Source organism: the organism of the source record quoted next, unplaced genomic scaffold, assembly GCF_019419815.1.
Source record: "Pyrus x bretschneideri cultivar Hongxiangsu unplaced genomic scaffold, Pyrus_bretschneideri_v1 Contig21, whole genome shotgun sequence".
In the NCBI taxonomy this organism is placed as follows: Eukaryota; Viridiplantae; Streptophyta; class Magnoliopsida; order Rosales; family Rosaceae; genus Pyrus; species Pyrus x bretschneideri.
This window is the reverse complement of record NW_025999513.1, coordinates 4947858-4967710: the sequence shown is the minus strand read 5'-3', so window position 1 is coordinate 4967710 and position 19853 is coordinate 4947858. Positions and strand designations below refer to the sequence as shown.

The 19853-nt window shown below is 35.0% G+C and overlaps 2 protein-coding genes across 2 annotated transcripts; one reads left to right on the top strand and one right to left on the bottom strand.

Annotated features, from left to right (window-relative positions):
- Positions 1-4453: 4453 nt before the first annotated feature.
- On the bottom strand, positions 4454-5174 carry LOC103932029 (monothiol glutaredoxin-S2-like). The gene has a single exon (XM_009341567.3). It carries the CDS (start codon positions 4992-4994, stop codon positions 4686-4688), a length of 309 nt encoding a protein of 102 aa, XP_009339842.1. The 5' UTR covers positions 4995-5174; the 3' UTR covers positions 4454-4685.
- An 8532-nt stretch (positions 5175-13706) lies between these two features.
- LOC103932032 (monothiol glutaredoxin-S10-like) lies at positions 13707-14711 on the top strand. The gene has a single exon (XM_009341571.3). The coding sequence runs from the start codon at positions 14019-14021 to the stop codon at positions 14325-14327; it is 309 nt and encodes a 102-aa protein (XP_009339846.2). The 5' UTR covers positions 13707-14018; the 3' UTR covers positions 14328-14711.
- Positions 14712-19853: the final 5142 nt, after the last annotated feature.

Genomic DNA, 19853 nt, shown 5'->3' with positions numbered 1-19853 from the left:
ACATCCCGGCCCGGGTGGGACCACTTCCTGGGCCCGCTCCACCACCGTAGCACGATATTGTCCGCTTTGGGCTTACCATTCCCTCACGGTTTTGTTTTTGGAAACTCACGAGCAACTTCCCAGAGGGTCACCCATCCTGGGAGTGCTCTCGCGCGCTACTCACTTAACTTCAAAGTTCCTACGGAACTCGAAGCCAGTGAGCTCCCAAAAGGCCTCGTGCTAGGTAGGGATGGGAATATGCATTTAAGGATCACTTCCCTAGACGATGTGGGATGTCACATTACCTCTCACACACCTCTCTTATTTATTCATTAAATGACGTGGATGCTTATGTGGATTCTAAATAAAACAGAAGAAAAAAAAAATATAAAATCTAAAAGGAAATTAAAATAAAATTAAACGAAAGAAACTCTATAAACCTGCAAACAAGAAATGAGTAAAACTCCATTGATTCGTAACCTCCATCTCCATCTTTGTGAATGAGGTCTACAATTAAATATCAATAATCGAAAAGGAAAAAAATAAGAAATTAGAAGCAGAAATTAGTGACCCCAATCACAAATCAGTGACCCCATCTTGAAGCATGGTGATGAAGTCCTATGAAGATCTTTTATTCATTTATTTTTCTTTGACATTAATAAACGAAAATTAAAAAAAGAAGCAGTAGACATCAGCACAATGGATATCAATAATCTGTCACTTTATGGGCGGAGTAATATTTCTTGAAAGCCCTAGGCAGATAGACAGGCAACAAGAACCCAGATAAATTGAAGCACCAAAACCCCATATTAGCAATACCAAAGCCCTCTCCCCGCTGGCAGAGAGGAGGACAACAACGGTGACGGCGTTGAGCTACCAGAAGTTGCAGAAAGAGGGAGATGTTGGTTACGGATCGATGGAGTTCTACTCTTTTCTTGTTTGGACGCTTATAGGGTTCTTCCGGCCTTTTAATTTTATTTTTAATTTCTTTCTAGATTTTAAGCTATTTCAGTTACTTTTATCTTCAGTATCCATATAAACATCTATATCATTTAATGAATCAATAAGGACTCTTGGATGTTATGTTATCTACGGGTTTAAAAAAGTGTAAAAATATTTGTCAAAATGTTTGTCCCTTAGACCATCTCCAATGGTTGGGCTAAAAGTCAAATATTTTAGCCCGGAAAATTGAGCTTTTAGTCCAGAAACAGTTTTTCTGTTCCAACCGTTATAGCCTAAAATTTTAGCAGGGATTATTAAAGAATGAACTTAGGTTTTTATTTTATTTTATTTTTGTTAAATCAAATTTAAAAAAAATAAATAAATATGTAGACTATCGTAAATTAATTTTATGAACATTTCAATCTAAAAAAATTTAAATTCCGATGAATATTAGATGGAGTCTACTTCGATTTCAGGGCTAAATTGCGGGGGCAATTTGTCTTTGGTTTAGCATTTAGCCCAAGTTTTCTTCTTGGGTTGGAGTGGGTTTGGAAGGAAATTTTGGAGGGTAATTTGGCTTTTAGCCCACCATTAGAATTGGTCTTAATGCTATATATATACCAACTCCAATAATGAATTAAAAGCTAAATTATCCTCCAAAATTTTGTCCCAAACGCACTCCTATATATATATATAAGACGAGCTATCCGCCACCAATTCTGCTTAAAACCAGACCGACAAAATGTGGGGACCTAAACTTCAATACAATATATATATATATATATATATATATATATATATATATATATATAAAGGACGAGCTAACCGCCACCAATTCTGCTTAAAACCAGACCGACAAAACGTGGGCACCTAAACATCCAATACACACTCCACTGGTCTACCCCAAACAAAAGAGTGAAATGCCTTGGTTTGCTTGTGGAGATCAAGTGTATCAAACTTTGGAATTGCTCCAAAACCAAACACATATTTTCTTTGCCGTATCTAATAAATACCTAAGACAGTGACAATTATTCATTAGCTTCTGTTAGCCCCATTTCACGGATTGTTTTTTTCTTTAGATAACATAACCATCACTTAGCGCTACCATCTAATAATATTATACTCTACTTATAACGGTAAGTTTGAAATACCACTAGTGATATTATGAGTAATGCATTAATTGTGTGTGTTAGAGTACAAACTTCATCTCTAGTGTATAAAATATGTCGTCGTGTTAAAATAATAATAAGAAATAGAGCATGAGGGCTGAGGGTTAGAGGAACCCAACCTATCCAATGATCTTCCCAGTTCAAAAAAAAAAAAAAAACCACTATATCCCCTAGAAAAGTAGGAAGAGAACTCAATTCCCAATTCAAATGAAGCGAGAAATCAGCTATAATTGCCTCCTGATGAGTCCATATTATATCATATATTTTACCCTAATTTTAGTATTAATTTATTAGTTATTTTGGTAGAATTTTGATACTTTGTTATATATTTTCAATGTAAGACATTCGACTTCCTCTGGAGCAAAAATTATTCAAACAGATGAATTTTAGAGTGATTCTAATTGGAGGATGTTCGTGTGCCTTTCAAGGTAATTGTGTCAAAATTCCAGATTTTTTACCAAGCCATTTGACCTCGACGATGAAATTAAGGCCTAGCGCATAACTTTCACAAATTGATGTTTTTGACGTTTTAGGTATTTTGGAGGTCAAGATGGCGTATTTTGAGGAAGATTCCTTTTGAGGATTTGTAGGGGACGTCTTCAGCTTTAAAAAGAGACATTTTGGGATCAAATCGGAGTTGATTTGGTTGGTCAAAAGTGTGATTTTCTGAGAACTTTGAATTCTAGTTCAAATATAAAACCTTTTATTTTCTGTTTTATCATTTAATTATGTTTCCTAGTTTTATTCTAAGACCTTTTCAAGATAGGGTTTTATTTTCTAGTAGTATAAATAAGGCTTGTTAGCCATTAGGGTTCTCTAGGCAACATTGGGGGGAACGTACGTGGAAAATTTAGCTAGGCTTTGATGCTTTGTATTTTGAATGTGTTTTCTATCTTTTTTTCTATTTCAATAAATTCCTTTTGTTTTATGGTTGCTAGTAGCTAATTTTCGTTTGCTAGGGCGATGCCTTGAGCCTTAGTATGGATATGTAGTTTTTATTTAATTGCTTATGATATTATGCATGCATGCTTTGAATTATTAATTACTGTGCTTTAAACTGTCTCTATATCTTAATGCTTAGCTACCATTAGGATTTTTAGATAAGTAATCGGATGAAAATCGATCGGAACATCACCGGAGGATTGAGTATTGCTTCTTGTGATTGATAGTTGTAATTTCACCGAATACCACATCTTAAGGGTTGCATGGTTTTTCAAAGGGTTTTCACAAAGCGTAATGAGTCATACATATTTATATTTGATCTGAATACCACTGACAGATTGCATGTTGAATATACATTGTAGCTTAAATACCACAAGTAGAATATGCATTAGGAAAACCTAATCTTCAAAGTTGCATGGGTAATTCTTAAGTAATTGATAAACCTACATAGACTTGTTAAGGGGACGGCGAAACCCTAGGCTTTTACAATTTAGTTTTCAAAACTATTTTCTTTTGTTTTCTTTACTTTGTCAAGTTATTTTTTTTTAATTTAAAATTCGTTTTTAATATTCTAGGTTATAAAATCAACTTTTTCCAATCTTTGTTTTTTAAATAATTAATTAAGATTTGGTATTTACATAAATTATTCATTCAATCCCTATGGAAAATGACATTACTTGAGCCGCTATATTACGACAACCTTGTACTCTTGCAAGTATTTTTAAATATTTTTATCACTACTTTTGCAGGTGGTAAAAATCTCTATCACCTCCCTACAAACTTATCTTCACATATGAAACATTTCATGCTTCACGTATATATATCCAATTTATAGGGGCATTTATAATCGTTTCGCTTTCAGTTTTCAATTTTTAGAAAAATGAAAATTGAAAACTATTTTCTTGAGTTTTCAAAATTGGTCTTGAGCTTTTAGTTTTTGGTTTTTAGTTCTTATTTATTTTTAACTAAAAACTAAAAATAGCTAAGAAACAAGATTTCAGTTTTCCTAAAAGTGAAAACCAAAAACCAAAAACTAATTATTATCAAACGACCCATTACTAATCACCTCTCACACATGTAAAACTACCTTGCAGAGATAGATATTTCACGTGAATGTGTGTTCATAGGAAGTTTGATGAATGATATTAATTAGTCTAAATATTCTTTTTATCCATTTATAATTATTGTTGTTGTTGTTACAATGAAAGGGAATTATTGTTGTTGTGATCTGGTTCTAGATTATTGCATTTGCAGAGGGGATTATAACGAGGCTAAATATCCATATGCTTGCATTATTATAACAAATTCTGCTAGTGTTAACCGTTGATTTTGATTGGCCTTAATCCTACTTAACTTAAATCACAACTTAAGCTCGATCTTACATGAACATTGAAATTACATTGTATAAGTAGGCACCGTGATTAGTAAAAGTAAGATTTTATTACCATAATAATTAACCAGAACCAGAAACATAGCATCTTACAAAAAAGCTAGAGTACATAATAAGTTAACAACTTTATTATATGATATTATATATATATGCTCTATATTTATTCCGACTCGGATACTTGTTTAGTTAATATCTCAAGCATGCATAACTAGGAATCTTAATAGCTCCTGTTATGCAAGTTAATTAGCCATAGTTTGAACTAATCAAACCCATAATGCCCCGACACGCTTAAGCATGGGGATTAAGGAGCGCCTAAGATGAAGACTCATGACCTCATTGGCTCCACCAACAAGTTCACCACCAATGAACACAGCAGGCACAGTAGGGTTGCATCCAAGCCTAGAGAGAGCTTGCTCTATCTCTCTCCCTCTTTGCATCTGATCAAGCTCATACACTGCGGGGTTCACCCCAAAGTCACAAAGCAGGGTTTTGATCGTGTGCGACATGCAGCACGAGCTCTTGCTGAAGATCACCACTGGTCTCTCTGATGCCATGTTTGTCACCGCATCCATCGCTTATTGAAATGTTGCTAGCAGTACTCTTCAAAAATGTAAGAAGTTAGGGTTTACGAGAGCAAATGAGAATTGAAGTGAAAGGTGTGTCAAAAAGATTGGGAAGTTGGGAAAAGGGTAAGGAGAGCAATGCGAATAGTTTAGAGGATTGAGGTTTGATGTTGTGAGTATTTGGGGGAAGGATGGAGGGGTTTATATAGGGACATGGGAGACTAGTGGATTGGCATTGTTGGCTTTAATAATTCGATGGTGAAGGAAAAACAAGAATGTTCCAACAGATATTTAAGCCATCCCATCCAAATGCTGCACACTGTAGCTTAATTAGATCATGAAAGTTGCATGCACAAAAATTAACCGAATCTTTTTGCATACGGAAATTATAGAGACGTGTCCTTTGTACGGCTTCACGTTCTTATCTTGTTCCATGATATGCTATTGCCTAAACAGGTACCTTGCCGTATTCCCCTTTTTTTTCTTTTTTGTTTAATAATTTATTTCTCTTGTGCTAGCTAGATTGCTTATTTACATGTTTGTTTAGGGTTTCTTTTATATGACGGTAACACCAAGTGACATGTTAATATGAGGACACACTCATTTCCGTTTGTTCTACATTTTCTGCACATAGGAAGGGCTATGGTACGTACTCAGCGAGTTGATGATCAACGGCTCACTACAAGAAAGGGTCTATTGTATTTGATCTGCCGTATCTATCCTTGAGCATCTGCTGAGTTGGAGAAACTAGTTGGTTTTATCCATTTGGGACCTCCTTTTTCGTACTTGGATTCGCATCCAATTCATGAAAAGGATACAGAAAGCCAAGTGAAATGAGAAAATACATGTCCCCAAGAATTATACATATGCAATGTTCACACCTGTCAAAAACTACTTACAACTCAAAAATTGATCAAGTACTGATGCATAATTAGGTTCTCCACAAGAAGCCTAGCTAATACAAATTGGTTTCATTGCATTCCAAAAGGTCAAAATAAATTTGGGACCTAGTGAAAATTTTAATTAACAAATCAGTCTCCTCTCACTTTCGACGGACGATGATGCACAGCGGGGCACGTCCTAAATCCAAAAACCGCCGTACATGGAGTGAGATGACAAATCGAAATGCCATGAGGTGCTGCCGTGGTCCCAAATGTTATCCCCTATGTATCTTTCCATGTCAAAGTGATGTAGTTTGTTGCTTTTTGTTATTCTATAACTGGAAAAATACATGTATTTAATTTTCTTGTCTATTTTCCTCGAAATTACTAATATCTAGTCTGGACCGCGCATGCATAAACCATGTTTTTGAAAGGTCGATCGAGATGTTGATATATTGTCCATCAGTCATCTCTAGAAGAATGAATCCCATCAAATGGAAAGCTCCTTCACTTTCTTTTGATCGATTTTCCATCACCACTTCAAATCCTGGTCATGCGAATTGATGCTAACGTGTCTCAGTGATACGTAATTTATACCCCTCAATTCATATGTATATATATCGGTACTATGATTGTTTATGCCATGTATATGGAGGAAATGATCATACCTGTGATTTCAGGTCTCATCTCATATTCTCATGCATGTGTGTGTCACGACCTATAGAAAGCCTGTGACAAAGTACTTTATTAAGGAACAATGGCCTTACCTAAATGGCCCAGCATTATGGCAATTGGGAGCCAAGGGTCATCTTGGAGGTTCCATGACCGTACATCTCATGCTTATTGCAGCATGCATATATATGCATTAATGCATGCATGGCTATTTATCATCTCGTATTTATGCATGACTTCCATATAACATACATACATACATACATACATACATACATACTATATAGCAGTGATTCTAATGTTAACTGCACCGCGGATAAAATATTGACAACTGTAAATTTATAGTATTCAACGGTATATCAAAGACTTATATATTAACCCCATATTGACCCATATTAACAACATGTGCAGTTTAAAACATTGAAAAGCTTATATATTGGTATATATAAATATATTTTAGGCTGCATATTTTATTAGACCTGTTATTAAATGCAACTTAGAATAAGTTTTATATGTGCAGGACTCTCAAACACTAACTTAATACAGCATTAATCACTCATGTAGCCTTGTTTAACAAAATAATCTTATGATTCGAAGCGTTCATTTCGACTATCAATATTATTCATGCATCATGAACCTTCACTCTTTACATTAAAGGTTCGGATGGATGTACTTTTAAAATAACAGAAAGCGCTTTTAGAGAAAATATTTTTGGGTTTCAAAAGCACTTTAAGTGCTTTCTACAACAAAAAAAAACATCAGTTATGTGTTTTTTCCATGAAGCATTTTAATTGCTTTTCTAGGATTTATTAGCATTTTTATTAATGATTGTTTCCAAAAATATTTTCATCAAAAATAATTTCCGTCATTTTAAAAGCACATCAAAACAAACTCTAACACATAATATATGTACCTTCCATGACTATTCTCTTTCGTTCATACTAGCTAATATGCGAGAGTGTGTGTGGGGGATAAGGTCCTTATAATTACACGTGTGTAGGTAGCGTAAGTTGGAAAAAGAATGCCAACTTTTTAAGCCAAAAGCTATTAAAGATAAAAAAGTAACGCGACGACGGATCGTGGCATCACGCAAATTAGGGTTTTGGGTTGGTGAGGTCAGGTACGTGAGAGGCTCTTGTGTGAGGTCAGGTACAGACCCTGTACAGATTCTCTTGATTGTTTTATTCCTTCTCAGAAAGGAAAGAAAGGATTCTTTGTATGCTTCGTGTTGCTTTTATCTCACACGCAGATATATTGTTACATCTCACATCGTTTAGGGGAGTGAATCTTGTAAGCCTTATATGTATATTCTCATTTCTACCTAACACAAGGCCTTTTGGGAACTCACTGGTTTCGGGTTCCATCGAAACTCTGAAGTTAAGCGAGTTCAAGTGAGAGCAATCCTAGGATAGGTAACTCACTGGAAAGTTCTCGTGTGAGTTCTTATAAACAAAACCGTGAGGGTGTGATAGGGGCCCAAAACGAACAGTATCGTGCTACGGTGGAGTCGAGCCCGGTTGTGGTGGGGGCCCGGACCGCGATGTGACAATTTGGTATCAGAGTCAATTCCTGGACGGAAGTGTGTCAATAACGACGTCGGGCCCTTAAGGGGGTGGATTGGTACATCCCACATCGCCCAGGGAAGTGGATCATGTAGGCCTTATATGTATATTTCCTTCTTTACCTAGCACGAGGCTTTTTGGGAACTCACTGGTTTCAGGTCCATCGGAACTCCGAAGTTGAGCAAGTTCAGGCGAGAGCATTCTCAGGATGGGTGATCCACTAGGAAGTTCTCGTGTGAGTTTCCAAAAACAAAACCGTAAGTCAGTGAGCTCCCAAAAGGCCTCATGCTATATGGAGGCATGTACATATAAGGCTTACAGGATCCACTTTCTTGGACGATGTGGGATGTAACAATCCACCCCCTTAGGGGCTCGACATCCTTGTCGGCATACTCGCCCCACACAGTAGAGTGGCTCTGATACCAAATAGTCACATCCTGACCCGGGCCCCCACCACATCCGGCCTCGACTCCATCATAGAACAATATTGTCCGCTTTGAGCCCCGACCACGCCCTCAAGGTTTTGTTTCTGAGAACTTATGTGAGAAGAACTTCCCAGTAGGTCACGCATCATGGGAATGTTCTGGCCCCTTTCTCGCCTAACTTCGGAGTTTCTATGGAACTCGAAGCCAATAAGCTCTCAAAAAGCATCGTGCTATATAGAGGTGGGCATGTACATATAAGGCTTATATGATCCACTCCCCTAGGCGATGTGGGATGTAACAATATGGAACCCAAAGCCAGTGATGTCCTTGTCGGCACACTCACACCACACGGCAGAATGGCTCTGATACCAAATTGTCACATCCTGGCCCGGGCCACCACCAGATCTCGAGCTTGACTCCACCATAGCACGATATTGTCTGCTTTGAGCCCTGACCACGCCCTTACGGTTTTGTTTATGAAAACTCGTGCGAGAAGAACTTCCCAGTGGATCACCCATCCTGGGAATGTTCTAGTCCCTTTCTCGCTTAACTTCGGAGTTCCTATGGAACTCGAAACCAGTGAGCTCCCAAAAGGCCTCGTGTTATATGGAGTTGGGCATGTACATATAAGGTTTAAAAGATTCACTTCCCTAAACAATGTGGGATGTAACATATATACAGATATATTAATTTTTGAAAAATAAATAAACATTACATATATATATATATATTAATGCATGCTTTTGTGGATTCGAAACAGACAGAATGACACTTCTCCGTCCAAAATCTTAAAGCAGAAAGAAGAAAAGAATCAAAATCTCTCCCCAACTTATATTGTGCATAAATATGTCATTTCTATTATCGAACAATATATTATATGATCACTACTTCAGTAGCTTGCTTGGCTGCGATTCGTGCTCTGTTGTTGGTGCTGCTGGCATCTTCTTAGTTCTGACTAGGAAAGGTGCTAATTTTGACATCGATATTTTCTTTTGTTCTACGCGTTAAACACGTTGACAAATTAAGCATGTGTTTGATTTATCTCTATGATCTTGACAAAGGAATCAGAGCCGGCCCTGAGATTTCAGAGGCCCTGTGTGAAAGTGAATTGGAGGCCCTCAAAAGTACTGAGAATTTAATTTTTTTTATTTTTTTGTTCAAAATAATAATTTTAGTTTTCAATTGAGCTTCTATAAATTCTAATAGTACAAACAAATTTAACAAATTAACAAGTGAAATGTGTCGTATTGTTTTTCCTTAACTATTTAGAGGGTCAAGGTTCGAATTTTCATGTTATTGTGTGAAATTTTTACATTATTTTGTGGAAGCTTATGCATTTAATAAAAATATAAACTGAAAAAATGATGAGATGAGTTTCAAACCATTTCCCTAGGATGATGTAAAGAAGCAATAATTCTACTTGCCTAAGACTCAAGTTTGTAATATTTTACACTTACTACCATATATACGTATATGCATGCAAAATTGAAAAATCAAGAGCCCTTCTAAGATGGGAACCCTATGCGGTAGCACAACTTGCACCCCCTAAGCGCCGGCCCTGAAAGGAATTTAAGCTGTATATTGATGGTCAAGGGATACCAACATTTTTCAAATAATTAATGGGGGGGATATATACGGCATCTCAAGTAGATAGATCGTGCTTGCTTTAAAAGATCAATTCTTAAGTGATGGATTTGTGACAAGCCAAAAAATATCAGAGTCTTAAGTGATGGATTTGTGACAAGTTGGCTTGTCTTTTATATTTCTGTAAAAATTCCACCAAAATCTTGTCACTTCCAAATTTTCAATCATGATTTGTAAAAATTCTTTACGAATTTTGTAATAGTCAAAGTAACAATTTATATACAAAGCTTGAAACCAAATGATTTGTAGGATACGTACCTCTTACAAAACTTAAAAGGTAAAGGGAATACGTAAATAGGAATCTTCAGATTTCTTTCAATTAATAATCTTATTTGGTTTGACAACATTCAGGTTACCTTACTTTGTTGAAGAAAATCCTAAATTTAAATCACATAAACAACCATTTGTTGAATAATATAACAAAAAATATTTCTCCAAATCATTGTTCTTTTACTAGAGATTTGTAGTTTCGGAGAACGTTAGAGATTTTTGGTGATTCATGGCAACGGATCCCATCACTCTTCAATAAGTAATGCTAAGGAGACCAAATTTTTTTAAACCAAATGTTGTGGTTGTTGATGATTGGATTATTACTTAAGCGTTGATTAACGTGCTTATTTTATATTGATGACACATCATTTGGTTTAAAATTTTGGTCCCCTAGCATTACCCCTCTTCAATTAAAAGGGCCTGTATTTACCTGAAGGGCCTTGTTCAACCTAGGGTCAACCTTCAAGGTGTTAACAAATCAAAAGGCAAAAAGAAGAGATCGATATTGATTGCAAAACTCTGAATCTTCTTTTATAGACAAAAGGAAAAAAAAATCAAAACAATTGTCAAGAACGACTACACGACACAAATGCGCCATCTTGCCAAAACATAATTTGGAACAAACAGGAAAGCAGTCTAACCTTAATTAGTAGAAAATATTAAATAAATTAAACAATCTTTGTTGAACAATCTTTTTTCAACACCACTCACCGTCAAGATAAAAGTGGTATTCAACATTATGAGTTTGCTAAGAAAAGCCGATGAGTATGCCGTTCTTGATGGCCATGCCAATACTGATCTAAATTTTTATTGCCAGTATCAATGCCAGTGTCAATGTCAATGAAAGCTTCTAACACCAATGCGAACTTCCCATGTCAATGCAAACTTCCATTGGCAACACTAATGTCAATACCAAATAACATAAAATAACAAACTGGTGCCGAGTGAAGATAAAGCGGGTCAACATCCATCCTAGACAAACACAAGCAACCAATGTATGTCCAAAGACTCCAAACTAAGCACCACCTTCATTCTCGTGACGGACATCATCCTAGACCAAAGGCGGAACTACAATCAGACTAAGGTGGCCTATAGCTCAAAGTTTGAAAAATTATGACTAATTTCTAGACCTCCTAACCATTTTGCATGAATTATCCAACCTACTAACAAGAAATTAGCCACCCAATTACTCAAAATTCTCCGAAACTGGAAGCCAGACTAATGCATTGAAACTTCTCGTTAAAAAGAAAATAAGGAAACAAACTTATACCTTTGTTGGAAAGAAAAATTATCAGCCCACCCTTGATTAAATTCCTAATTCCGCCAACATGATCATGATTCACTTTTATATTTTCCAACAGGACAAACAGAAAAACAATCTTGGTAGAACAAGTATACCAAATCCACAATGACGAGCTAACTTAGAACTTATACTACATCTAAAGACTAACTTAGAAAGCAAAACAATCTCCCAAAAGTTCCTAACTTTATATTTTCCAACACAGGATCCTTGAAAATTATTAACCCTCGGGTTTGGACGACAACAAGTCAACACTAAATGTTTCCATGATAGTTCTTTTGATGATTATCTTGAGTACAACTGTACAAGCGCGATCATTGATGCTATAAATCCACATATGTTATAATATAACTAGAAAGTGTTTAATATTCTTGAAAAAATCGTTATGACTTAAGACACACAACACATAGAAGTGGCAAGGCCAGTTCCATCTCTCTCACTCTCTTTTTGAAATTCTCTCTTGAGTTCGGATTGATATTCTAACTAGGCAATCACACATCATCTGCAAATTTGCCAACTTAAAATTCTTAAATCCCGATGCATGCATCACAGCATCATCGTCTGTGTGATGCAACTTCTATTCGTGCGCGTCTTCATCAAACACCTAATTATATCTAAAGTTTGACATTGGTTATCATGCTTAAGTCCCTCTCAAATTTGTAACAAAGGGTGTTTTCGTCCACAAATAAAAACCCACAGTCCCTTAACTTAATTTTTTAAAGATTTTTTTTATTAACACTCCACATAATGTTGAATAACCTCGTATTAAAATTTATTATTAAATTACATATATATCCTAATATGCAATGACTGTTTAGGCATCATAAGTTTTTTTTTTTTTTTTTAAATAAAACTTTTAAATGCATCACAATCACTTTCAACATGTATATCTCATGATTATTTTTCTCTTCAAGCTCTGAAAAAGTCACTTTCACCATCCACTACAAAGCGGAAAAAAAAAACCTCTAACCAACCAATAAAATTACAAATACTTTGATTGAAAAAAAATATTTTTGACAAATGAAACTTGAAATCAATGTTTTAAAAACTTAACATGAGATAAAACTTTATAATTTTTCTTTGTTTTAGTGATTTTATCGACGTCATCAATCAAATTAAGGCATTCTATGTAACCGATAATTGGTGATCGGTGCAGAGATATCAACGAAAATAGCTTTTGACTGGTTATGAAGCCTACGATTTAGTTCAGTTATGAAAAGCTAATCCTGCTTACTTTTATCATTGACAAGACAGTGAGATCTACCCATTCAAATAAAACCCCCAATCACAAATTGAATGTTCCATGCAATTACACATTACAAACTCTATTGCAGCAAGTTATTCGGAGGTAATAAAATTCATGTTATTTATACGAAGATGATAAAATTCTTTGTTTGCTTTGACATCTAAATTTGTGAGGGTTCCGATTTACAGGTACCAATTTTTGGTTAGTTATCCAAATTTACCAATTTTTGTGTACTTAAACAGAATCGATCACAAGGCGATGCCTCTACATGGGACATTGAGGTTGCATCTAGGATGTGGATAGTATGAGGTATATGTAGAAAATGAAGGGTGTATGAAGAGAGTGTGGGGCTTGAGGGTATTACGATAAAGTATGTGGGATGTATTAAGTAATACAAATTTCAATTAAAAAAATAATTGTGAGGTGTATAAAGTATTTGGGTTGTATTCAACAATATGTAAGGTGTAATTAAAACAACCCTTTTTAAAATAATTTTTTCAATCTCTCATATTCCACTTTCAGCCACGTTTGGCTTATCTCTATAGTGTCTTAGAGTCTTGGCACATAAGTTAGTGTATTAACTATTAAGCCAAACAAGTGCCTTTCATATCAAGGGCAGTTTGGGCATCAACCCAAATATCTAAAGGAACCTTCTGCTTTCGCATTCCCTTTTCCCTATCGATTTTAAAGAATGCATATAATTTGTAATCCCACCTTGCTAGCTTCCCATTTGGCGCCTATATATACATGCCCATAAGATATCCAATTCCATCACCAAACCAATCTACTACTAGTAAGTTGCATGCAAACCCACAAGCTTCTTTACCTACATTTGCTCCATTTCCATAATTTTCCTTCACATTCCCATCTAGTTTCTTGGCTTCCACACAAAAGTTCCATTAAGTCTTTAAACCCTAATCAGATATCATAAGCATCCCTACCAACTAATTTTCATTTAGCCACATATACATTCCACTTCTTGGATACATTTTAATTTCTTTCTAGCTATTTGAGATCAACAGTAAATCCATTAATGGATCGTGTAACAAAATTGGCATCACAAAATGCCATAGTGATATTCAGCAAGAGCTCGTGCTGCATGTCCCATGCAGTCAAGAGACTGTTTTACGAACAAGGGGTAAGTCCAGCAATCTATGAGCTCGATGAGGAGTCAAGAGGGAAGGAGATGGAGTGTGCTTTGACAAGGCTAGGTTGCCAACCTTCAGTGCCTGCTGTCTTCATTGGTGGCAAATGTGTAGGCTCAGCCAATACAGTCATGACACTTCATCTCAATGGGTCGCTAAAGAAATTGCTAAAAGATGCGGGAGCATTGTGGCTCTAATTAATTAGCAACATTAATTAGCAGTGGAGCATATATCTATATGTGTCCCAAATGGTTAAAAGGGATAAATCAGTTTTATTTTTCTTTTTACTTTCCTCTTGTTACATCCAGCGGCTAAAAGCACAATGGAACTACATATCACTTTTGAGTGTTTGTCTAAATATAATTTTTGAAGTTTAGCGCTATATACAGGTAATCTTTTTCTCTCGCATCATCCATGTACATAATGTAAACTTTTGAAGAATGTTGATGAAGATAGTTATGCAAAAAGAGAGAAGAAGAAGAAGAGAAGATCAAGAGTTTAGAGAGAGAAGATAATTTTAGAAAATGTATTATCTTTCTTATTAGTTACAAGGTTTATATAGTTTGCATTGGTAGCTTACACTCTAAGCTACGCTATAACAAACTTTAACTCTTTAATATTTTGACACATGTCTAATTCACAACCATAGGATAATACTTTACTAAATATCTGTCCCTATAGATCAAACTTTTTTTTTTTTTTTTTGGATAGATCAAACTTTTAGTAGAATGTAACCCAAAAGAAAATGCATCATACAATATTGTTCCAGATTGATATATACTGATATAGTGGGTTGAATTAACTAATTAAGAAAATGAATAAATAAAAAAACAAAAAGCAGATGTTTAGCATTTGCCACCACAAAATAAATAAGGCTAGGATGCTTCTGAGTAAATTAATTAATTAGCCTATATAGGTTAGTGCCATGCAAAAGCATTAATCAGCTGCGAAATGGCTGAAGATTCTGAGGTGCATAAATTTGCGTCACGTACCCTCTTGAGTAAACTCTGAAATTCTGCAACAAATATTACGTGGTGCAATCATACCGGCGGAGACGTTCCATTTTAATTGCAGATGTCTTGTAAATAATGAAAATTATGGATATATTATATTCTTTGATGGCTAAATCTAAATTAAAATTGGATTATCGACTTTATTGCAGCTATATGAACATATATCTTGGGAGTGTTGTTCCATCACGCATATATGGCCCTTCCAGTTCTCCGATGGGTTTCATCTGGACAGCTTTGAACCTTACATAAACACATATGGCCTTTCCAATTTATAAATGCTTATTCCTGCTACACTTGTTTACAATAAAAATATTATTAGGCCTTGGTTTGGCCTAATAAGACGATTTGCAAAGGAATCTTGGACCTTTAGTTTACTCTAAATGAACGGTGCACGCTTAAATTGTTTTTAACTTGTCAAAAATATCATAATCTCAATCTTTCTTCTCGACTAAAGAGAGCATTAAATGCGAAATACTTTGGTGTTTTAGAGGGAAGGTGATCGTGAATTTAGGCAAAACCACCGTATTGGTTATGCTGATCTTCATTCACCGCTAAAATATTTTGGATTATTTTTCTATTAATGCATCACTTTTTGGAAAGTAATCCTAGGTCGACTTCAAATGAGAACACATGAAGCATCGATGGAAGAGATGGACGGTATATAAATACAAGTGAAGGAAATGACACTCAAATCATATAACAAAACATATTACAAGCTTTCAAACTAAAAGCTCATGTCTTTCACTTGTTTCATCCCTTTTGCTTTATCAAAAGACAACTTAAAACCAAGACCTTAGAACTTTAGGAAAACTTCCTTTAGACTCTAAGACCAATTATAATTTGCTCCGTTTCCATCTCTTTTGCATAGTATCAATTAACTAGCCTTAAGACAAACAGTCTTTTTGGTTGTAACCCTTTACAAGGAAGCATTTTGACCCCAATCAGATGGTCTCATATCCAATCCGATAAGAGCTTAATCGATTGTTCTTCATTCATTTATGTATGTACTTTGCTTGATTGTGATATTTAGCAATATTAATATCAATTTCAATTACTTACTTATTGCTATTATCGCTTACTGTCTTTACTTTCTGTTGTGAATTGCTGAAGTGGTATGCTTAAATATAACTAGTTTGTATTTAACCCCATCTCAGTAGTTTCTGGTCCAACATCAAGAAACTATTAAAGTTATTAACATGCAAGATATTAAAAAGAACCAAACTTGAGCCAAACATTGGCACAATTCTTTATTCAAAAAAAAGTTTTACTACTTGTGGTGCAAGTACTCAATATGCATATAATATATTCTAAATATATTACAATTTTATGCTGGCAGAAGCCAACAGTGGCACATCTGATAATTAACAAACCAAATGATTAAGCCTCTTTGAAGGTCAAAGTGTGAAGCCTATACCAACTGGGAAACAAAACTACTCCGCGAGCCAACAATGTTTGTTTTCACACGGACCCTAATGTGAAAATCTACGAGTGCATATACTTAGTTATCATTATATATAATCTTTTGCATTATCATCATCTCGTCCTAAAGTGGAGGAACTACTAAGGAATACGGTAGCTGGGAAATAATGTACATAGCGAAGCTAAAATTTTCATTATATTTGTTGTCATAGACACATAGTGGAGCCTCCTATCCAATTACTCGTCAAATCTTTGCAAAAGAGGGATACTTTTGAAGTGAACCATTGCTTTTTGCTGAATTATTCCAAAATATTGTAGTAATATTTGCTAGTAGCTATTTCCCAATCCCAATCTCTTTACTAATTACATCTTCCATCATACAAAGTTATTAGCTTAATTAGGCTACGGAATTTAACTATATAATTATATAATGTTGCACTTTCTAGGTTCTAATAGTACTTCATGTTTGGGGCTAGAAATTGATATTTCATCTATATTGTATAATGTGGCACTTTGTAGTTTGTATTCTTTCATTTTCGAAAAGCGTTCTAGATAGGCAAAATATTCACCTTGTCAATATTGAGTGGTGGAATTGATTCCACGTTATCTTATAAAAATTAAAATATATAGAAAAGGGCTCAACAAATCATGAACAACGTGTACAGGAAATATCAACGACTACGAGCTGCAGTTGGAGATGCAGGACAATTTTTTAGGTTTATACTTTTATACGTACTTTACGTACGGACGGGTTCTTTACTGTAATTTTTGTAAGAAATATGGGCTTGTGGTGAAAGTACGGGAATGGATCATTTTTAGCAGGATCCATGACATAGACACAGCCACAGGTACTTCCATTGTAAAGCAATCATATTGACACATAAGCCCATTCATCAACTCCTGAAGTTTCAAGCATAAACCATACTTACTACGGCCGAAAAAGTATAAAACATACGATTCGGCCTTTTTCCCTCAAAGACTGACACATGAACTTCATAATTTTAGTACTTGATTAACCAGAAAATGAAATCAAGTACTTGATGCAGTGTAGTTTTGAAGTAAAGTATGTACGTTACTATATGTAAATATAGGGTCTCTGTGTTGACAAATTGTTTATTTTAATTACATATATCATATTTTACCGGTTTAGTTAACATTACTTTGTACATCCAGTAATATTTTAAAGAAAACGACATTTTCATGTATAATATATGCTTTAATCTTAACGTGTATACGGATACTAATGAGTTTCACGTGCTTAGCATGGTATATAATTGTCCTATACTCCTGTCTATTAAGTGGCAAATCACAGAAAGAAGAAAACATCTCCAACATGCATACGTGAATTACTACACATGCAACTAAAGATGTATAATATTCTGTCTGTGTTTCATTGGCGTGGCTTTGGTTGCTTCATCCTTACTTCAACTTAATTAGCTTTTATCAGGATAAAAATGTACGGGGCAGAACCAGCAAGCATGCATCTACATTTCATCAGACAAGTACTTATCCTGCTTTTCATCCATGTCATCCATACACACACACATGCCTTTATGCAAAGGGTTCTTCATTTAAAAAAAAAAAAAAATAGAGATTAGGTGTGGGACCCACTCCACATTGAATTTCAACAATCCGAATCGTCTATTTTGTTAGTCTCGATTTATAAATCATCCTTGCAAAAATTCAATTCAATTTGAAACAATTTGCCTATTTAATTATCAATATCAAATTTCATTATTTCTTATATAACAAAGTATTTGTTGATTTCTTTGAACCCAATTAGATGTCTTAAATATTTCCGATTTGGCTAATATTTTGCAAGGATGATCTATGAGGTACAACTTGAAAAATAGACGGTTCCGATCGTTAAAGTTCGATGTGGTGTGGATCCCACAACTAATCTCAATTTTTATAAAAAAAAAATGAAAATCTCTTTCCTTAAAGGCTTCCTATATATATATATATATATATATATATATGTTACTGTTTGTGATAATGTGATAAACTCCCATTTTAGGGTGATTCGAAAACTCTAAAACTGTACCATAACCCTAAACCCTACGATTAATAGAAAGATTAGCCGACATAATCCTGGATTAACCCACCAAAAGAATCTTCTTGCTAAACTTGTACAAATAATATTGAAGATATTCCAATCCCATCTACTTTCACGTTGTAGTATTAGATTTTCCCAAGGCTAACAAATGAAATTAGGACGTGATGACGTTAAAACCTATATAAATGTGCTGGCTTTTGTTGTCCTTGAGAATTAGCAATGGACTATTTTAATTTTATTTTAAGCAAAGTGGCGTAAGATAAGATGCATGCCCTGGAGATCGAAGAATAGAGGTGTACAACAAAGATGAGAGTTGAATTCCACAACACAAAAAAAAAAAAAAAAATTAGTTTTGTATATACTTATAAGAAGTTGAGTTACTCATCGCATTGTCAATTAATTTCAACTTTCTTCACAACGTGCTGATGATCTTGAGATCTTCAACCAACCCATGAAAATCATGTGGATTGACATTAATCGGGTTGGACTCGGTGTCGGATTCAGGCCAACCTTGTCAATAATACACCTCCAATGGAGAATGAAAATTAGACTTCTAATCTTAGACGAGGTAAAGACGCTATCAAAGTTTGTCTACAACATCAATCCAGTCATCCAACATTGCAACTTATACATCAGTGCACTGTACAATTTCGTATTATTAGTAGGAATCTGGAAAGGTCTTGTGTGGGTGCTCTTTGGGTTGAGGCAATCGTGTAGTGTTTGACATTAGCATTGTGACTGTATGTTGGGTTGTCAACTGAGATTCTAGATCTTGGTTATTACTGAACATTAGCACATGCAATTTGGTGCGTCCTTGTTAAGTCTGCAGAGGCTCACAGCCTCACAGCCGTAGGTAGTGCCACTACATTCAGCTTTTCAGCTAATGGCTATGAGGACTGAGAACTATAGGTGCATATTGGGTTAGGTGGGATAATCATTCGAGTTGAATTGTGCTTCAAGTAGAGAAAAAAAAATAACATACTGTCAAGCAGTGTATAATATCATATCATATTGTATCATGAAGATGTAATTTAATTAAATTGTAAATAATTTTGAACAATGTTGAGATTTCACGATAAAGTTAATTGGTAATATGGAAAGTAACTTAATTATTAATACGCACACGCAATGTTCTTTATTTCTCTGATGCGGAATTGATACTCTCAACACGCTCCCTCATGTGTGAAGAATTTTCAAGTCTAGCACGTAAACAACATAAATCAGATGACGTAGAG